The sequence below is a fragment of the Bos indicus genome, chromosome 12, assembly GCF_029378745.1.
Source record: "Bos indicus isolate NIAB-ARS_2022 breed Sahiwal x Tharparkar chromosome 12, NIAB-ARS_B.indTharparkar_mat_pri_1.0, whole genome shotgun sequence".
Taxonomy (NCBI): domain Eukaryota; kingdom Metazoa; phylum Chordata; class Mammalia; order Artiodactyla; family Bovidae; genus Bos; species Bos indicus.
Window position 1 is genome coordinate 12,669,168 of NC_091771.1, and position 22,325 is coordinate 12,691,492.

Sequence of the window (22,325 nt, forward strand, 5' to 3'; positions counted from 1 at the left end):
ATCTGCATCACTTTACTATTTAATAGGAGCTAAGGTCTTGATTCGGAGAAGGTAATGGCACCCCACTCCAGTACTCTTGCCTAGAAAACCCCATGGATGGAGGAGCCTGGTGGGCTGCAGTCCATGGGGTCGCTAAGAGTCAGACACGACTGAGCGACTTCACTTTGACTTTTCACTTTCACGCACTGGAGAAGGAAATGGCAACCCACTCCAGTGTTCTTGCCTGGAGAATCCCAAGGACAGGGGAGCCTGGTGGGCTGCTGTCTATGGGGTCGCACAGAGTCGGACACGACTGAAGCAACTTAGCAGCAGCAGCAGCAGCAGCAGCAGCAGTTACCTACTGGACCCTTCACTGTCAGGGCTCAAATAGAGACAGGCAGTTAGCTATACTCTTTGTGTGGGGTTTCCCCAGTAGCCAGAGGTAAAGAATCTGCCTGCCAGTGCAGGACACATGAGTTCGATCCCTGGGTCGGGAAGAGCCCCTGGAGAAGGGAATGGCAACCCACTCTGTATTCTTGTCTGAGAAATCCCGTGGACAGAGGAGCCTGCGGGCTACAGTCCATGACATTGCCAAGAGTCAGACACGACTTAGCGACTGAACAACGACAATGCTTTTTATGTACTTGAGCTCTTTTTGTTTCTGCCTTGAGCTTCTACACCTCTATTTGTGGCAATATTTTAAGTTAATTACTGGTGATCTAAAAGCTCTTGGACATCCATGTAGTACTTTAAATACACCGTGACTTTTTAAAATAAAAAATTAACCACTGGGAGCCAGGCATCTTTCTCTTTCTTATGGGGTGAGCTTCAACGTTAGAACAGGAATTCACTAATGAAATAGACATAAAAAGAGCCTCCCTAAAGATTTAAGAGGGTCATACATTCTGTGGTAATTGTTATTTTCCTAGTTAACTTCATCTTCCTTTGTGTACCTGCTACAAATGTTTCATTATGTTTGGTGATTCCATGTTTTATAATTTACACTGTCTTTTATTTCCTCTTACTGTCCGAAGTATTTTGTTGAATAGTATGTGTGTAATCTACTTTTTAAGTACATCAGATAATTCTTTGGAGATGAACTTCCCCTGATGACTACTTAGAACATCAAGAAATTTTACTACCTATGTATTTTTGGCATATTTTGAGGGAAAGAGGATTAATTTATTGTATGTCTAACAGTCCTGAATTCTTAACTGCCTTATCAAAAGAGTGAGTGTATAAACCAGATTTTTTTTCTTTTTATTGCAGGAAATGCAACATATTGTTAAATCACAGCACATTAGAGCAGAAAAAGGTAAGCGTGGACCTGTACAAATATTTGAAAACCCCTAGGGTGACTCCTCCTTGGGCTAACGTGGCTTCTCTTATCTCCAGCCATGGTGGAAGGTTCATGGTTAGATCTGGCCAGAAGGAACAAACCTGAGATTCAGCCCTTTGCCCATCTCACGATTAACGCCACTGACATCCCATCAGGTAAGTTCCGTTTGCATCCAGCCTGAACAATATTTCAAGAGTCATTTGTCACCCCAGCTGAATACTCAGACCTATTCTTAGCCTGTTACCAAAATTTTGAGAGCCCGTAACTTCTAGACCAGAAGAAAAGTCATCTGGTCTTTGGTTTGTCATCCACACCATGGAAACAGTGATTCTCAATCATGCAGGAATCCACATTATCACTATATTCATTTTCAGACCATCAGAGTGACTTTATGTTAAACAACTGCCAGGTGAGGTGATATAGCTGAGAAGAATGGTCTCTTGGTATACTCATCTCTGTTTATCCAGGCCAAAGTTGACAAATCCCCGTGACTGGCCTGTGAGGTGCATGAATTCCTCCAGGTAGTCATATACTCTGGGCTTCCCAGGTGGCTCAGTGGGTAAAGAATCCACCTGTAATGCAGGAGAAGTAGGAGATGTGAGTTTGATCCCTGGGCTGGGAAGATCCTCTAGAGCAGAGCATGGCAACCCACCCCAGTGTTCTTGCCTGGAGAATCCCATGACAGAGGAGCCTGGCAGGCTGCAGTCCACAGGGTCGCAGAGAGTCAAACACGACTGAAGTGAATGAGCACACACACAGTCATACTCAGCCGTCTCCTGCAGAGTGCCAGGTAGAAGCTTAGCAGAGTGATATTTCAGAGGCAGGGGCCCTCTAGAAAATGAGGCACACTCCTTCTCCAGGGGGTTATCATTATTTTTCAGGCTAGATATTTAGCTCAGTGAACTGGAGACCTGATTTTCTTTTGGAAAGAGGAGACTCAGAGCTCTGCATCTACATCTACCCAATGTAGTCCATCATACAATCCCCAACGGTTACTTCACATGAGGCTAGGTGAACTTAAAAAAGATTACAAAGAACCTTACAACAGTGTTGACTCCATATTGGCGCTTGCCATCTGCCTCTACAAGGATTAGATCACCTGCTGTTATAGCTATCGGCCTTCAATACCCCCTGAAGGGAGTTCAGGGTGGGGATCAGGAATGAGGTGCTCTGTGCTCTGGGAAAACTGGCAAAACAGGTCTTTAGATAGATAGATATTTTCAGGATCTGATTTTATGAGCTAGATATGTGTATCTTTTCATATCTAGGAACGCACTAAATCCCTTCATGGTGACCTCAGCTCCTCGTGACTAACAGAAAACTTTTGCAAAGATACGTGCTTGATTGCACTGAACTCCCCCTTCTCCAAAATCATATATATTGACCTTCCCACTACCTCTTTGGAGCAGTTTTTCAGAGCTGTCTGAGGCGCTGTCTCCCAGGCTGCAGTCCTCATTTTGCCCCAAATAAAGCTTAGCTCGCATAAAACTTAACTTGCAAATCTCACAATTGTGAAATTTTTTTAAGTCAACAGTAGAGTTAACATGGAACATTACTATCGTTATACTATTTATTGGATACACACTATGTGTCAAGCATTTTGCTTTGTGTTCATTATCTTTACTTCTAACTATCTCTAATTCTACAACCCAGCAAAATAGCGATTATTGTTCAGATTTTGCAACTAGGGAAACCAAGACGCACAGAGTGTAAGCTACCTGATCCAGGCTACAACAGGGCAGGCTTAGAAACTGAATTCCACTCTAGCTGATTCCCAAGTCTGTGCTTTTTACTCTGTGGATTATCACATAAGTACCTTGTGGCCAGTTGGCTTTGTCGGAGGGAAGTACATTCAGTGTCCTTATGTTCCTCCCTTCCTGTAAGAAGTAGATGAATGCAGTTGTATAGCAGGTGTCTCGGGTCTGACTGCCTGGGTCTGAGGCCCCACCGCACTCCTTCCTGATTGGGTGACCGTGTGTGTACTATCGAAATCCTTTGTGTGTTAGCTTCTTCAAGGGGATGGTAATAGTATCTACTTCCTGCAGCAGCTGTGAAGATTTAACCAGCTCACGTACTAACATGCTTATGTGGAAATGAGCACAGAGTAAGCACTCAGTGAATGCAATTTGTTATTTAAAGTTTAATTAAATAATTATACATATTCTTTTTTTCCAAAAAAATTATTCAGGGCAAATTTTTCTTGTGCTGTGCTGTGCTCAGTCACTTCAATCGTGTCTGACTCTTTGTGACCCCATGAATTGTAGCCCGCCAGGCTCCTCTGTCCGTGGGATTCTCCAGGCAAGAATACTGGAGTGGGTTGCCATTCCCTTCTCCAGGGCATCTTCCCAACCCAGGGATTAAACCTGAGTCTCCTGCATTGCAGGCAGATTCTTCACCCACTGAGCCACCTGGGAAGCCCAAAAAGTTACCACTCCCATACCAGGAGTTGAACCAGGGCCGCCTGGATGAAAACCAGGAATCAAGACCATATGGGAAGTGCTAAATCTTAAAAAAATCCAAGTTTTAATAAACAGTTTTGAAGCCACTATTATATTTAATAGTATGGAGCACAAAGGAATTTTGCCTGACTGCAGACACAGAAAGTGAGCAACCACCTCTGTGATTTTCAGAAGATTTTCCTCAACTCTCTCTCCTGTCCCAGATATTTGCTTCAAAAACAAATTTACTCTTTCTCTGTCTCTCTCTGTGTATGTGCCTTATGGAACTGTTCTAATTTTCTGAGTGGAAAACTGTTTTGCATGTTCGCAGAGGCAATCAAATTAATACTGATCCATCATCTGTGTGTGCTGTGAATGCACTCTGCATTTATCTTTTTGGTTCATTTTAAATGGCATATGATAAACATTGCGTTAGACTGTGTGCCAAGGTCTATTTGGCAATGACAAGCATGTTTTAGTTATAAAGCTTTCCCTCCAGGCACCTAGCATCAAATCATTGCCAAAAACAAGGCAAAACTCCTGGACATTTTCTGATGGTTATTGAGCTTGAGATGGAGTGAAATGAACTAGTGTATGCTTCTGTTTAAGAAAATAGAATTTGATCTTCTGGCTCCTGGACTCATTTGAGTTCAGTGACTCCTTGAGTTCATTTATCTCCTATTTGGACCAGGATTGGATACTTTGGAGAAAGATGGCTTTATGTTTGCATGTTCACTTGGGGTCTCTTTTTCATACTTAGTTGTTCAGTCATGTCCTACTCTTTGCAACCCCACAGACTGTAGCCCGCCAGGGTCCTCTGTCCATGGGGATTCTCCAGCAAGAATTCTGTAGTGGGTTGCCATTTCCTCTTCAAGCGGATCTTCCCAACCCAGAGATCAAGTCCTGGTTTCCTGCACTGCAGGTGGATTCTTTACCATCTGAGCCATGGGCTCCCCTGGTGGCTTAGATGGTAAAGAATCTGCCTGTAATGCAGGAGGCCTGGAAAATTCTGTGGCTAGAGGAGCTGTTTCATACTTATTTGTACTTATCTACATATATGAAACGAATCAGAATCTGCCTTATACTGATACATTTCAAAGCTTCTTGATTTTTCATTGGGGAGTATTTCATGAGGTCGGGATTCATGGCTTTCTTAAGGGGAGCTCAGGCTAAATATCTGGAGAGGCTTCTCTAATAGCTAATAGCAGTGACTCGGGGTTGGGGAGGCTGGGAAGGCTGAAGGTCCTCTAGTGAGAGAAACTCAGGCTTGCGTGTGAGGTCCTCCAACCTGAAGGGGGCGCTCTTCTTGTCTTTTCTCCCCCTGGCATCTATTCATGAGCCCTCCAGTTGACACTGATGGCTTTTCTCCTCTCTCCTCTGCATACTGTGTGCATTTCATTCTTTGCTTGAACAGTTTCTCTCGCTCACAGTACTCTGCCTTTTCTCAGCCCATCCACATTTGATCCAAGTGCTCCCTGTTCTCTGTCACTGGGCTGAACTCACCTGATCACCATTAATTTCTGCAGCTTCCACTTGCAAGTTGCTTTAACTGAAGTTCAACCATGTGTTATGTGACATGCAGAGATGAAAATGTTACATTTCTCATTTTGCGTGCCCATTTCTTATTTTCTTCCCTTCTAAGTCATAAGCGCCTTGTGGGTACTCTGCTTGATATAATTCTTAATTATGGGTAGAATGAATGTCCATAGGAAGCACCAGTCAAATATTTACTGAATGACTGAATCGATCAGGGAATGGATAAGAGTAAGTCTGTAGAGCAGGAAATTAGGATACTCCTTCCACTTGAGGTAACAATGAGAGTGGCAGGCGGTCAAGGTTTCTACATTCTTCCCTGCCTTCCCAGACCTATCTCCCAGCCCTTGGTCTAAGGCTAGCTGATCCATCCCATTGAGAGGATAGACCCCACCTTAGGCATTCCTTTGCTCTCTGTTAAGGACCACCATGGAAGGAAGATGAAGTATAAGGCCAATAATTGATTGGATAAAAGATTGAATACACAAGTAGGGGAAGAAGGAGGTAACCATCTGTTGATCTGAGATAGGAAACACCTTGAGTTTTATTAGCTTGTCATTGGACTAGGTGGCTGTTTACGAGCCCGGAGAAATAACTTTGCTAGTCTTTATGAATCGGAGAAGGCAATGGCACCCCACTCCAGTACTTTTGCCTAGAAAATCCCATGGACGGAGGAGCCTGTAGGTTGCAGACCGTGGGGTTGCTAGAGTCGGACACGACTGAGCGACTTCACTTTCACTTTTCACTTTCATGCATTGGAGAAGGAAATGGCAACCCACTCCAGTGTTCTTGCCTGGAGAATCCCAGGGATGGGGGAGCCTGGTGGGCTGCCCCATCAGGGTAGCCCACAGAGTCTATGGGGTCTCACAGAGTCGAACACGACTAAAGTGATGCAGCAGCAGCAGTGTTTATGAGGATGTGATGAGTAGAGTCTGAGAGTCTCATTTCTGACTCAGTTGGGACCATGGAATGATACTTATATTTGGGGTGCATTCATCTGGGATGGTCTGAAGTAGGACCTTGGATGAAAAAGTGTGAGTGTCCTGCTGGTTCTGGAGGCCACGGTGCTTGGGATGGCTTCTCAGACTCGCTGTATCGCCCTCCTGTGGAAAAGATGTGCAGTTCAGGAAATCTGTCCTATTTCTGAACAGAGGGATGGGAAGCATTGACTTCTTTGCCTTTGAGGCCTAAGGATGAGTGGCCCTACTGCAGCTTGGATCCTCCTGCACTTTTTTTTTTTCTTCCTGGTGGAGGAAGAGCCTGGTGTTGAGGTCCCCAGACCATATTCCAGCTGCCCAGTGGCCCTCTGGAGGTGTTCTAGAAAAAGATGATGTGAACACCTTGATTTCCTGAGGATTCAGGCCAGTCTTGAAAGGTAGCTAGTGTGGATTTCTGATTCTACAGGGTTCACCCAAGGACCCACTCTAACCAAAGGGTTGTCAGCTCTGATGGATCCATGGAATTTACTTTAAGTTCCATGGACTGATTTCTCTTGGCTGACAGGCAGCAAAGAACTTCTCCCTGGCTGCAGAAACTTCTCCTAACCCCATTCTGAGACTCCTCGGCTCTGTTTTGCCTTGTTGGAATTCTAGCAGATGACAACCTTGATTTATCACAAGTATTTACAAAATCCTCTGGTGGAAAACTTTGGATTTTCCACAGTATAACAGCTTTTTTCTCCACTAGATGAGACCTTTTCCAGTTGGATAATGGGTATCCACATAAATATAAATATTTGATTAATGGGGTTTATCGTGGATTTATCATGTCACAATTTTTAAAGAAGGGCTTCCCTGGTGGCTCAGTGGCAAAAAAATCAGCCTGCCAATGCAGAAGACATAGGTTTGATCCCTGAGTTGGGAAGATCCGTGGAGAAGAAAATGTCAACCTACTCTAGTATTCTTGCCTGGGAAATCTCGTGGACAGGAACTGGGTGGGCTACAGTCCATGGGGCCATAAAACAGTTGAACATGACTTAGCAACTAAACAGCAACAACAACAATTTCTAAAGACCTAGTAAAATACAATAAAAGACCTGAAATATTCAAAGCATTGGACACATTTAGGAGACTTCTAGAAACTTCCACTACTCCAAAAACAGGGGCATGAAGATCAGTTGTCACATTTCAAGTGTGAGAAGGGGCTAAAGGAGAATTCTGGTTTCTCAGAAGACATTTTAACCATTCTTTGGTCTTTACAAAAGACTGCATGAAGTTGTGAACCTGGGGAGGGCCATGCCAAGGATGTTTTCTCTGTGAACTTCTCTAGGGGAAGCTTTTCATTCATGTGAAATTGGGAGGCATTTAGGCTGTTGGAGGAGGAGAGAATCAATGGTGATGAGAATAGAGTTTAAGAGTTTGATTTTTTAGTCAAAGTTGCTGTGACCCAAATTTTCAGCTCCTTCTATATACCTCTCTCTGTGAATTAAAAGAGAAGGTGGGGCTATGTGAAATCTGGATATTCTCTTCCTATACTTGTTTTTTGCTTTCTTGATTCAGCTGCCTTTGGCTGATTCTCTTCCTTCGACCTTTATGCTCTGTAGGCTGAATCCTATTACTTCTTTAGGTTATTAGGCTCAGTAGCTGGTGGCTCAATGGTAAAGAATCTGTCTGCAATGTAGAAGGCTCAGGTTTGATCTGTGGGTTGGGAAGATCCCCCAAAGAAGGGAAGGGCAACCCACTGCAGTATTCTTGCCAGGAAAGTCCCATGGACAGAGGAGCCTGGAGGGCTACAGTCCTGGGTTGCAAAAAAGTCGAGTCCTGGACTCGACTGAAGTGACTGAGCACACAAGCCCAACAAAATCATTCTTGATCCTTCTGGAAGGAAGTAATCTCTTTCCTTTGAATTCCCTTTGCAGCATCTGCACCTTTCTTATCAGGGCCCGTGCCTTGCTTCCTGTCTGAACATATATCATGCTTACCCTTTGTGTGCTGTAGGCTCCTTGAAAAAGTGAGATTGTGTCTTTGTCCCCTCTCAGGTGCCCAGCAGACAACACAGGGACATATTAATGTACTTGTACTTTCCTTTTAGAAAATAAATCTTGAGAGGTCGTTCTCCCACTGGAACAATGACCGTCTCAGTATGTCTTTCTGCAACCTCTCAGAATTGTGAAGATTTGCTTCTCGTTGCAGGAGTAAGTTTCAAATTACTTGCTTCTCCTTTGCTTAGGTTCCCACAAAGTGACTCTGTCCTGCTGGTACCATGACCGAGGTTGGGCCAAGATCTCCAACATGACCTTCAGCAATGGGAAACTGATAGTTAACCAAGACGGCTTCTATTACCTGTACGCCAACATCTGCTTTCGACATCATGAGACTTCGGGAAACCTCAGTGCGAATTATCTTCAGCTGATGGTATATGTCACCAAAACCAGCATCAAAATCCCCAGTTCTCACACTCTGATGAAAGGAGGAAGCACCAAGTACTGGTTGGGGAATTCTGAATTCCATTTTTACTCCATAAACGTGGGAGGATTTTTTAAGCTACGGTCTGGCGAGAAAATAAGCATTGAGGTCTCCAACCCTTCACTACTGGATCCAGATCAAGATGCAACATACTTTGGGGCTTTTAAAGTTCGAGATATAGATTGAGCCCCATGTCGGGGAGAGTTTTCCCGTGTTTCCTAGGATGTATAGAAAACTCCCAAAGCAAGTCAAGAAAGATGTATATAGGTATGTGAAACTACTCAGAGCTATGACCCAAAGGGTACAAGAAGACCCTACCCATGCCTTTGACTCTGTAAGGAGCAAATATATTTACAGCCAATGGGAGATGTTGGACTCAAGGTGTATAAAAATCTAAGGGTTTTCTTACATAATGGTTCATAAATTTTGTAATGAGTTCCTAGAATTAAAGCAGATTGGAGGAGTTATGGCTGTCTTTGAGAAAAACTGCCTTTGGGCAATGGGAGGGGTTAATTCTCTGGCTCTATAATCTGCTGGTTATATACCACCATGCAGTTGAAGTGGAGAGGGTGTCTTTTAATTGCAAACTGATGACCATCTGAAGGGTTAAATTCTTTTGAATTGTTACATCTTGCTGGAACCTGCAAATAAATACTTTTTCTAATGAGGAGAGAAGAATATATGTATTTTTATATAATATCTAAAGTTATATTTCAGGTGTAATGTTTCCTGTGCAAAGTATTGTAAATTATATTTGTGCTATAGTATTTGATTCAAAATATTTAAAACTGTCTTGCTGTTGACATATTTAATGTTTTAAATGTACAGACATATTTAACTGGTGCACTTTGTAAATCCCCTGGGGGAGAACTTGCGGCTAAGGGGAAGAAATGTTGTTTGTTAATATCAACTGTATTATATTTCTCCATTCTTTTTAACTTAATAGATTTTTCAGACTTGTCAAGTCTGTGCAAAAAAATTAAAGTGGATGCCTTGAATAATAAGCAGAATGTTGGCCACCAGGTGCCTTTCAAATTTAGGAGCTAATTGACTTTAGAAAGCTGACATTGCCAAAAAAGACACATAATGGGCTACTGGGCTGTCAAGAGTATTTATATAATTATTAAACAGGTGTTTTTTTCCTACAAGTGCTGCAAATTGTAAATTTTTTTAATGAAAAAGTTATCAGTGGCTTACGGCAAAGAAATTCCATTTTTAATTTAGTGGAAGTTATTTTATACTATACAATAAAAACATTGCCTTTGAATGTTATTTTTTTGGTATGAAAATAAATTTATAGGAAAACCTGCCTTGTGAGTTTGTGCTTCTCTTTTATGTCTGTCTTGCTCTATGATCCTTTCTCTTCAATATGGTAATGTGGCTTCTATCTTTCCAAAAGTTATTTCTCCCAGTAGGGGGAAATGCAGATTTAATTAAAATTAGGAACAGATTCAGTTAAATTAATGAACCTCAGAATTTGAAAAATAATTTACGAGGGATTTGTATGCAAGACTGTAGCCAGAACATAGAGACTTTACCACTCAGAAAAGAAAAAAAAAATTGTTATGCTTACACTGTGAGAAAAAAATAGTGCTTTGCACAAGTTCATAAGGCCCCATAGAACAATCATTTGACCTGGAGGAACCCCTGAACATTGTATCCTTCAGCAGGAAGGATACACTAACAGGGATGTGTAGAAGAAGCACTAACTGTGCTTGTTAACACTGTGAACAGGACAGGATGTTAACTAACAGGACAGATGCTTGTCCTCGTGGAAATTTATGTGAGGGAGCCATCAATCCCGTGTTGGTTACTCCACATGAGACAGAAGAAAATGAACGCTTGGGAAGACAAGGGAAGCTATAATTCAAGGCACTTTCCATTTGTGGATAAATGTGTCTTGATGGTTGTAACAGGATAGAAGGAGAAAAGAAATATTAATAGCAGAGGTTACAAAGAAAAAAATTGTAATTTTTTTGATGGTGGGACATTGATAGCAGGACTTAACCATTGACCAAAATACACCTATTGTTTTCCAACTGTCAGTAAGTCTGAGGTAGATTGGTACAGTCCCTTGGCCTGCAAGGAGATCAGTCAGTCCTAAAGGAAATCAATTCCTGAATATTCATTGGAAGGACTGATGCTGAAGCTGAAGCTCCACCACCTGCTGGAGCTTGGCCACCTGATGCAAAGAGTTGACTCACTAGAAAAGACCCTGATGCTGGGAAAGATTGAAGGCAGGAGGAGAAGGGGATGACAGAGAATGAGATGGTTGCATGGCATCACCAACTCAATGGACATGAGTTTGAGCAAGCTCCAGGAGACGGTGAAGGACAGGGAAGCCTGGCGTGCTGCAGTCCATGGGGTCGCAAAGAGTTGGACACAACAGAACAAGATTGGTACCAAATGCCACTTCAGTGTTACATATCCCAATTGCTGGTCCTAATTATTCTTCATTTAATAAAATATTAACTTTGAGGGGCAGTTGGAGAATGTCTTTTTTCTCCACTGACACACAATCTTGTCATGTAGAGAGCTTTATTAGCTTCTTGGCTTCTAGAATATGATTCTATTTTTCCAAAGATGAATAACATTCATTCAATCGTTTGCAGCACCAACTATGTGCTAGGAATTTTACCAAGCACTGCGGGTACCATGGGCGTCCCAGGTGGCACTAGTGGTAAAGAACCTGCCTGCCAATGCAGGAGATGTAGGAGACACAGGTTCTATCCCTGGATTGGGAAGATCCCCTGGAGAAGGGCATGGCAATCCACTCCAGTATTCTTCCCTGGAGAATCACATGGACAGAGGAGCCTGGTGGGCTACAGTCCATAGGGTTGCACAGAGTTGGACATGATGGAAGTGACTTAGCATGCACGCATGATCTTGGATATTCTTCTTGCCCTGAGGAATCTTCATTTCACTGGAGAGCCATCCTAGTAAGAGTGTGGTGAGTTCCAGGGCTTGGACATCTACAGAATGCTGTAGGAATAGCAAGGAGCCCATTGGACCCAATCTTAGGGATCACAGAAGTTCTAGAAAGGAAATCAAACTGGATGGGAGGGGGGCTGCACAACTCCAAAAGTGGATATAGGCTACCCATCCCCACTTTTAACTTAGAGGTAAGTAACTTGCAGTCTCTCAAAGGTGAATCTAGTAAGAAGACAGATGGTGGCACCTGCCAGACTGGAGAACTAACGTGGCGGATGATGTGCAATGCTGAGAGAGATCGAGAGATCCTCTGGAGAAGACCTTGGAAATTGAGCCGAACCTTAATGTGAATTTCATGTATGTTGACAACCCGATAGGTAAGAGACTTTTAGAGCTTCACTGGAATAAATCTGTGACAATGTAATGTTGGCTTATGCCTTGAAGGCGGCAACTGATATGCTGGAAGCAAGTGGATATGCTAGGAGGTCCGGAAAAGGCTTGTTCTCTTCTCTAGTGATGCTCAAGGCTTTCCAGGATCTGAATGTGAAGTGAAAAGTGAAGGTTAGTCTCAGTCATGTCTGACTCTTTCTGACCCCAAGGACTGTAGCCCACCAGGCTCCTCTGTCCATGGAATACTCCAGGCCAGAATATTGGAGTGGGTTGCCATTCCCTTCTCCAGGGGATCTTCCCAACCCAGGGATCGAACCCAGGTCTCCCACATTGCAGGCAGATTCTTTACCATCTGAGCCACCAGGGAAGCCCCAGTTTTCCCACTCACATGCTACTTTTTACTCCTCCTGCCTTTTCTTCTCATTGCACCCCCTTTTCCTTTTCCACTCTTAGCGTGTTAATCCTTTCTTCTTTCCCCCTGGTCCCTGGCTCTGGCCTCAGTTCAGTTCAGTCACTCAGTCGTGTCCAACTCTTTGCGACCGCATGAATCGCAGCATGCCAGGCATCCCGGAGTTCACTCAGACTCATGTCCATTGAGTCAGTGATGCCATCCAGCCATCTCATCCTCTGTCATCCTCTTCTCCTCCTGCCCCCAATCCCTCCCAGCATCAGAGTCTTTTCCAATGAGTCAACTCTTCGCAGGAGGTGGCCAAAGTACTGGAGTTTCAGCTTTAGCATCATTCCTTCCAAAGAAATCCCAAGGCTGATCTCCTTCAGAATGGACTGGTTGGATCTCCTTGCAGTCCAAGGGACTCTCAAGAGTCTTCTCCAACACCACAGTTCAAAAGCATCAATTCTTCAGGGCTCAGCTTTCTTCACAGTCCAACTCTCACATCCATACATGACCACTGGAAAAATCATAGCCTTGACTAAACGGACCTTTGTTGGCAAAGTAATGTCTCTGCTTTTGAATATGCTATCTAGGTTGGTCATAACTTTCCTTCCAAGGAGTAAGCGTCTTTTAATTTCATGGCTGCAGTCACCATCTGCAGTGATTTTGGAGCCCAAGAAAATAAAGTCTGACACTGTTTCCACTGTTTCCCCATCTATTCCCATGAAGTGATGGGACTGGATGCCATGATCTTCGTTTTCTGAATGTTGAGTTTTAACATTAACTCTTAAATTAAATGGCCTCAGAGGGCCATTTAATTCTCCCAGGGCCCTTGGGGAACTGAAGGCTGCTGCGCTTGTTTGCGATGGACCATGTGGGCACTCAGCACAGCGCGGTGAATGTTGAGGAGTGACTCAGTATGTCAGGAAAGCAACACATAGTGGATGCTATGGAACCATTTGCTCATTTTAACTACTCCATTTCAATTTTCTTCGCAACACCTGCCAAATGTGAAACAAGGGAATCATGCCAAATTTGAAGTCATCTGTCTTCCTGAGTCAGTTTTCACAGCTATCCCAGGTCCATGCATCCTTGTGTCTTCCCCGAAACACTGTATGTGCAGCCATTCTTGTCTAGCCAATTTTCTTTCCTCCTGCTTCCTTTTGTCTCATTCATCTCCATCAGGTCATGCTAGAGAACTTTCCAGGGAAGATCCATTTCCCCAGTGACTCGGGGGGAACCCAAGCACCTCATGCTCCATCTTCTCTGTGTGTTTAATTATTGATGTGACTAGAGATGGTGCATGCGTGCTCAGTCATGTCTGACTCTTTGTACCCTATGGGCTGTAGCCCACCAGGCTCCTCTGTCCGTGGGATTTCCCAGGCAAGAATACTGGAGTGGGTTGCCATTTCCTCCTCCAGGGGATCTTTCCTGACCCAGGGATCGAACCTGAGTATCCTGCATTGGCAGGCAGATTCTTTACCACTGAGCCACCTGGGAAGCCAGGCTGGAGATAGTGGCCTGGGGTTATACATACGCATTTCAGGGACTCAACTTTGACTCAACCTGCAGTTCCGTGTTTGCCTGTGGAGTCACTGGGGGCTCTCCAAGAATGTTTTGATTTCCTATTTGGCTTTGTTGATAGATCCTCTAGCTTCCTTGCAATGAAATTGAAATATGTTCCCTAGTAGTTGCATTTATAAATGCTAATTAGTTATTGATTCACATTATGATGATTTAACCGTGTGTCACTTTGTATAATAAAAAATTTCTACACAGTGAGTGTTAGGTGTTAACTATAAAACAGAAATCTATCCTTTTGATGAATAATACTTTTATGATACTGCTGCTCTCCAAGTCTTATAATTTAAAAATTCTATTTCCTAATCATCTACCCTCACCTTCCTTCACCTTTGTTGACCAATTTTTTTTCCTGTTCTCACTGCACCTTGACCAGCGCTCTGGCTACTTGCAGTGACAAGCACTTTGATATGATCAGATGTGGACCATTCACATCATTATTCACGTGCTACTGGCTTTCCATATCTATAGAAAAATCCTGTAGAATCTTCTGTTTTGAAACTTCAAAGAGGTCTCCCTTGCTGCTGGCAAAGGAACAAGCTAGAAGTTACTTACTCCACTGGTAGCACCCAGAGCTAAGATATTGGGGATCATGACCGATTTCAGACCTCATGCGAAGAGTTGACTCTTTGGAAAAGACTCTAATGCTGGGAGGGATTGGGGGCAGGAGGAGAAGGGGACGACAGAGGATGAGATGGCTGGATGGCATCACTGACTCGATGGACGTGAGTCTGGGTCAACTCTGGGAGTTGGTGATGGACAGGGAGGCCTGGCGTGCTGCAATTCATGGGGTCGCAAAGAGTCGGACACGACTGAGCGACTGAACTGAACTGAAGTTCTCCTGATATAAAATAATAGATATTTCAGTCTCCCTTCTCAGGGTCTTAAAATCATGAAATGTCATTCTGTTGGGCAAAATCCATTTTCTTCCTTTTCCTGTGGATTCTGAAGAAGCTTCATTTCCTCAAAAGACTGATCTCAACAATCCCAGGTTGGAATGAAAGCACCTCCCAAGACATGAAGATATTTTGGAAGAAGAATCGCAGATGTGGGCATCAGCCAGACTCAAGTTTGGAATCTGAGCTCTGTTGCCTAGTAGCTAGCTCTGAAAAGGCTAGCCACAAGTTGAATTTCAGTTTCTTTCCTTGTAAAGCAGGAATCTCCCTGTGTTGAAGAGTTGTCAGGATTAGCAATGTATGCTGTGTGCTCAGTCACTTAGTCATGTCTGACTCTTTGTGACCCCACTGTCAACCACCAGGCTCCTCTAGCCATGGAATTTTCCAGATAAGAATACTGGAGTGGGCTGCCATTTCCTACTCTAGGAGCAATGGAGGAGCTCAAGTAGTAGCCACCACTTTTATCCTCTCATCCCACTTACTATATCTTGAGTCGCAGGTCAGGACACAGTCTTAGTTCTCTCTAGCTGCCCAGGCACAGCCTGTCTTGAGCAGAGCACTGTGCTCTGCATCATGGGAGACAGCAGTGGAGAGATGGTGTTAATCTCCAGGGCAGCAGGGTGGTCACGTGGCTGATGGCAGGAAGGGCAGAAGGGGTGAGAGCTCAGAACCATACCCTATGGTCACCCTTTGGTAAGTTACCCGTGAATCTTTGGTAAGTTTCTAGCATCCTCATGAGTTCTGTTTTATTGCATTTCCAGTAGGAACCAGTGTAAGGACAGCGTTTGCCTGAACACTGTGAGATACAGAACAGAGCAGCCTGCAGAAGCAGGAGAGGAGGGAAATGCAGGCCACAGCTGGAACCTCAGGGTGGAAGTGCTGGTACTTTGAGGCAGGGTCCTTGAACCTTCTCTGGGTGGGGAAACCTGTCCTGAGGACATCTGATCAGGTTGAAGAAAGAGTATTCAGATTTAGAAGGAAAGCATCCTGACGCTAATAAGTAAAAGGAGAAAAGTTCACACACAACTCTAGAGGAAGCACAAATACTAAATAAATGCGTCTTACCAAAAATGTCCAAATGAGGAAGTACATCATGAAATAGGCAAGGGACATCTAGAGGGGTTTATTCAAGTCCCAGGGCTTCCCAGGGGGTGCAGTGGTAAAGAATCCGCCTGCCAATGCAAGAGAAGCAGGAGATGTGAGCTTGATCCCTGGGTCAGGAAGACCCCCTGGAGGAGGAAATGGCAACCCACTCCAGTATTCTTGTCTGGGAAATCCCATGGACAGAGGAGCCTGGCGGGCTACAGTCCAGTGGGTCACAAAGAGTCCGACAAGCACTGAGCATGAACATATTCAACCTACTAAATATTTCAAATCCCAAATCCCAACCATTAACTGGACCAGATGCTCTGGTATCCTCCTTTCAAGGGCAATGGCGTCCGGGGCGGGACTGGGAAGAGGCTGGGACTGGGGAAACTGTAACTATAGGAGTGACCCAAATTTCCCAGATCTGTGACTTGCATGGAGGCAGATCCCCGAGGGGACAGACAAATATGAGACTGTTGCTGTGTTATGAAGATGGGGTTATGGATGTTTTCTTCTTTTCAAAACTTCCCTGACTGTTCTTACACTACCACTGAACTCGATAATAAAGAGCATTAAAGCTGATCTTTTCAATAGAGAAACAGCACTGAAGCTTTCGGCACTAAATGAGTCTAGAGCCCCATGACGCAGCCCTGTGTGCTTTTTTGTTTTTTTAATTGAAGAACAGTTAATTTGCAATGTTGCGTTAGTTTCAAGAGTATAGCAAAGTACCTTCATTCTTTTTCAGCTTCTTTTCTGTTATAGGTCATTACAAGATATTGAGTATATACAGTAGGTATACTGTTCTATACAGTAGGCCCTTATTGTTTACCTATTTTATATATAACAGTGTGTATATGTTAATCCCTAACTCTTAATTTATACCGCCCTCACCCTGCTGTCTCCTTTGGAAACTGTAAGTGTGTTTGCTATGTCTGTGAGTATATTTCTTTTTGTAAATAAGTTCATTTGTATCACTTTTTAAGATTTTCCATATAAGTGATATTATATGATACTTACCTGTTTCTGCCTGATTTAGTTCACTTCATATGATCATCTCTAGGTCCCTGGGGTATGATTTTGAAATGGAGTACCCTAGAAACTTGGGGAACTGGTTTAGAATGAGAAGAAGGGACTTCTTCATAGTGTGTTTTCTCTGTTTACAGCCTTCCACTCAGGCTGTGTTTGAAATTAGGGGCCAACATGCCCTGCAGGAGCCAGGCTGAGCATCCAACATTCATTCCCTCCTGACACTCGCCTTTTTACCATCGTTCTGATTTTAGAAGGCAAGATGAGGGAGCAGGACAGTTTAAGGAAGAGTCTTTTCCTAAATGTGTTAAACCCAAGAGGCTTGAGTTAATTTTTTAAAGATGACTTGACAACTCGTTCATCTTGTTTTCTGCCCTCAACAAGGGACTATGCTTGACAGACAGGGACAAGTTAATTGTAATGTTCCCTTAGCAGGCAAGCTCCTTGGGGAAAGATGGAAAGATGACATCCTTGTGGCATGGCTGTTTAATAAACTGTGTGGGTTTTGTTTTTGTTTTTTTTAAACTAGATTGTTAAGAGGAACTCAACAAGTCAGCTGAACACTTTTGTTCGTGATATAATAAGAATTGGTGATAAAGGCTTTTGTTATAACAGAAACTTCAGGGACTTCCCCAGCAGTCCAGGGGTAAGACTCTGTGTTCCCAATGCTGCTGCTAAGTCGCTTCAGTCATGTCCGACTCTGTGTGACCCCATAGACAGCAGCCCACCAGGCTCCCCCATCCCTGGGATTCTCCAGACAAGAACACTGGAGTGGATTGCCATTTCCTTCTCCAATGCCTGAAAGTGAAAAGTGAAAGTGAAGTCGCTCAGTCGTGTCTAACTCTTAGCGACACCATGGACTTCAGCCCACCAGACTCCTCTGTCCATGGGATTTTCTAGGCAACAGTACTGGAGTGGAGTGCCATTGCCTTCTCCATGTTCCCAATGCAGGGGGGCACAAATTTGATTCCTGGCCACAGAAGTGTGATCCCGCATGCTGCATGGCACGGCATGGCCAAACAAACAAAGGAACACCAGAAACTTCAATGTTTTAAAATCTAGGAATTTTTATTTAAATCTGAAAAATTGGCCACAGAAGTCCAACCTGGCGAGCTGTAGCGTCTATAGAACATCTACTGGCCTGAGAAGAGGGTTAACCTCCTGACTCAAGCACAGTGAATGAGTGAATGAATGTCTTTAGTTGTGTCTAACTCTTTGCGACCCCATGGACGGCAGCCTTTCGTCTCCTGTGTCCATGGAATTCTCCAGGCAAGAATACTGGGGTGGGTGGCATTCCCTTCTCCAGGAGATCTTCCCAACCCCTGGATCAAACCCAGATCTCCTGTATTGCAGGCAGATTCTTTACCATCTGAGCCACCAGCAAAACCCTCTGACCCAAAACCATTGCAAATTTTCTGCTTTTTCTATCAGTAAAAGCTGGCTAAAGGGAGGAAAACAGGCATACAAGATAGAAAATCTTTCTTATTTGTGCTTTATCGGGCTTCCTTGGTAGCTCAGATGGTAAAGAATCCACCTGTAGTGCAGGAGACCTGGGATTCAATCCCTGGGTTGAAAAGTTCCCCTGGAAAAGGGAATGGCTACCATCTCTAGTATTTTGCCTGGAGAATTCCATGGACAAAGAAGCCTAGCAGGTTATAGTCCATGGGGTCACAAAGAGACATGAATGAGGAACTCTCTTTAGGTTTTGGAGAGCCTCCTACATATTGAACATTCAGTTCAGTTCAGTCGCTCAGTCGTATCCAACTATTTTCGACCCCATGAACCACAGCACACCAGGCCTCCCTGTCCATCACCAACTCCCGGAATCCACCCAAATCCATGTCCATCGAGTCAGTGATGCCATCCAACCATCTCATCCTCTCTCATCCTTCTTCTCCTGCCCTCAATCTTTCCTAGCATCAGAGTCTTCTCAAATGAGTCAGGTCTTCGCATCAGGTGGCCAAAGGATTGGAGTCTCAGCTTCAACATCAGTCCTTCCAATGAACACCCAGGACTGATCTCCTTTAGAATGGACTGGTTGGATCTCCCTGCAGTGCAAGGGACTCTCAAGAGTCTTCTCCAACACCACAGTTCAAAAGCATCAATTCTTTGGTCCTCAGCTTTCTTCACAGTCCAACTCTCACATCCATACATGACCACTGGAAAAAACATAGCCTTGACTACACTGACCTTTGTTGGCAAAGTAATGTCTCTGCTTTTGAATATGCTATCTAGATTGGTCATAACTTTCCTTCCAAGGAGTAAGCGTCTTTTAATTTCATGCCTGCAATAAACATCTGCAGTGATTTTGGAGCCCCCCAAAAATAAAGTCAGCCACTGTTTCCACTGTTTCCCCATCTATCTGCCATGAAGTGATGGGACCGGAGGCCTGATCTTGGTTTTCTGAATGTTGAGATTTAAGCCAACTTTGTCACTCTCCTCCTTCACTTTCATCAAGAGGCTCTTTAGTTTTTCCTTCACTTTCTGCCATAAATGTGGTGTCATCTGCATATCTGAGGTTATTGATATTTCTCCTGGCAATCTTGATTCCAGCTTGTGCTTCTTCCAGCCCAGAGTTTCTCATGATGTGCTCTGTATATAAGTTAAATAAGCAGGATGACAATATATAGCCTTGATGTACTCCTTTTCCTATTTGGAACCAGTCTGTTGTTCCATGTCCAGTTCTAACTGTTGCTTCCTAACCTGGGTATAGGTTTTTCAAGAGGCAGGTCAGGTGGTCTGGTATTCCCATCTCTTTCGGAATTTTCCACAGTTTCTTGTGATCCACACAGTCAAAGGGTTTGGCAAGTCAATAAAGCAGAAATAGATGTTTTTCTGGAACTCTCTTGCTTTTTCAATGATCCAGCAGATGTTGGCAATTTGATCTCTGGTTCCTTGTGCCTTTCCTAAATTCATCTTGAACATCTGGAATTTCACGGTTCATGTATTGTTGAAGCCTGGCTTGGAGAATTTTGAGCATTACTTTACTAGCGTGTGAGATGAGTGCAATTATGCAGTTTGAGCATTCTTTGGCACTGCCTTTCTTTGGGATTGGAATGAAAACTGACCTTTTCCAGTCCTGTGGCCACTGCTGAGTTTTCCAAATGTGCTGGCATATTGAGTGCAGCACTTTCACATCATCATCTTTTAGGACTTGAAATAGCTCAGCTGGAATTCCATCACCTCCACTAGCTTTATTCGTAGTGATGCTTTCTAAGGCCCACTTGACTTTGCATTCCAGGATGTCTGGCTCTAGGTGAGTGATCATACCATCATGATTATCTGAGTCATGAAGATATTTTTTGTATAGTTCTTCTGTGTATTCTTGCCACCTCTTCTTAATATCTTCTGCTTTTGTTAGGTCCATACCATTTCTATCCTTTTTTGAGCCCATCTTTGCATGAAATGTTCCCTTGGTATCTGATTTTCTAGAAGAGATCTCTAGTCTTTCCCGTTCTGTTGTTTTCCTCTATTTCTTTGCATTGATCGCTGAGGAAGGCTTTCTTATCTCTCCTTGATATTCTTTGGAACTCTGCATTCAAATGGGAATATCTTTCCTTTTCTCCTTTGCTTTTTGCTTCTCTTCTTTTCACAGCTATTGTAAGGCCTCATCAGATAGCCATTTTGCTTTTCTGCATTTCTTTTCCATGTTTTCCTCTATTTCTTTGCATTAGGGCTAGGGCTATTTTTACATAGTCTATTTTAATCCTCACTGCAATTCTATGTAGTGACTTTTATGATCCCGATTTAGAGACTCATAAATAATAAATGATATATGTGTGGTGTGTGTCTGCCTGTCTGTGTGTGTGATTGGGATTTGAGTACAACAATGTACCAGGCTCTCTTCAGCACTCCTGCAGTCATGGACACTGATGTCAGTCTTCTACCTGAAATGTCCCTTTCCCTTTTCCCTGGCCACATTTTCACCACCCTTCAGATCGTTGTGTGAGCCCCACCGCCTGCATGGACCCACTAGTCATCTTTTCCTTGTGAATTGAATTTCCATTGTTTGCTGTTATTGTGTTTGTGTGTGTGCGTGTGTGTGTGTGTCTATCCTAGTGATTCCTCTTCTCTCCTTTAACCTTGACTGATATATACTGTCCAAATCAACTAATGTGAGTATTCAGTCTAATAATTCATTCATTTAGCCAAGAATTATTTAGCACTGCTCTTTTTGTGTTTTAACCAAATCTAAGCGTCAGGTATCTCTTGTCTCCCATCAGCTTTAAAATGCATATGTATTGGCTGCCCTGGGTCTCTGTTGTTTGGGGCAGGCTTTCTCTGGTTGCAGAGAGTGGAGGCTACTCTGCAGTTGTGCCGTGGCTCTAGTACACATGGGCTCAGTAGCTGATCCAGGCACGTGAAATCTTCCCAGATGAAGGACTGAACCCATGTCCTCTGCTTTGGCAGGCAGATTCCTAACCAGTGGACCACCAGGGAAGTCCTCTTATGACCTCTTGATTGTCTCCTATGTTTTGGTCTTGCCTTGCAAAAGGGCTGTGAGCTGCTTCACTACAGGAAGAGTCATTCTCTATGCCTCCCGTGTATTCCCAAACATGTGGAGCAGAAAATGGGGGAAGGGTGAAAAGAATTCCATACGGGATTGTTGAGTAAATGATTTATGATGTCACCTGGGTCCTCAGTTAATCGTGAGCAGCCACAGCCCAATTTGTGCGTGTGGTTCTTAAAAGCTCTCTGAATTTTGGCCCCAACTTCTTGCTGGGGCTTCCCAGGGCTGGGTGAGTGGTGGGAAGAGGAATGAAACCAATGGGGCCATGTCCACATTAGGAGTTCATCCAGGTGTGCTGCCTTCACTTCAAATCCCACGGCAGGGTAGGTAGGGCCGAACGGAAAGGAGAACAAATGCGATGTTTCGAGATCAGAGAGACAGTCTTGTCTCTGCAGTAACTGTCTCAAACTTTGGATCAGCCACTTAACCTTTCTGTAGCTCCACTACTCTATTCACAGAGTTAAAATAGTAATCACGACTTCACTTCCCTTGTGTGTTTGAGAGTTCAAGGCAAATGAATGCACAAACCTGTCAGAGGGAATAAATTGGACTATGGTGTGAAATGTGTCACAATTTTTGAGGGCAGTTAGACCAGCTACACAAGTGGATCTGATGGGCATCTAGCAGCTGTCTGAAGTCCAGCTCATTCTCACCCTCTTTAGCACCATCTCCCGACTAGGAATCATTTCCAGGGGAGATTTTAGGGGTTCGTGTGATCGGTTCCTGTGTTGGTCTCTCTCTATGTTGACTCAAGTCTTCAAAGGAGTTCTACCTCAGTTTGATATTTGAAGTGGTTTTTCTCTTGTTGAGTTCTGGTTTCA

The 22,325-nt window shown here is 43.7% G+C and overlaps 1 protein-coding gene across 1 annotated transcript in view; it reads left to right on the plus strand.

The window, feature by feature from the left end:
- TNFSF11 (TNF superfamily member 11) overlaps positions 1–10,002 on the plus strand; it is a 42,401-nt gene extending 32,399 nt beyond the window's left edge. The window contains exons 3-5 of the mRNA XM_070800025.1: positions 1,249–1,294; positions 1,375–1,473; positions 8,458–10,002. Of these exons, the coding sequence (XP_070656126.1) occupies positions 1,249–1,294; positions 1,375–1,473; positions 8,458–8,879 (567 nt within the window). The 3' untranslated portion in view covers positions 8,880–10,002. The remainder of the gene's footprint in view (positions 1–1,248; positions 1,295–1,374; positions 1,474–8,457) is intronic.
- The last annotated feature ends 12,323 nt before the right edge of the window (positions 10,003–22,325 follow it).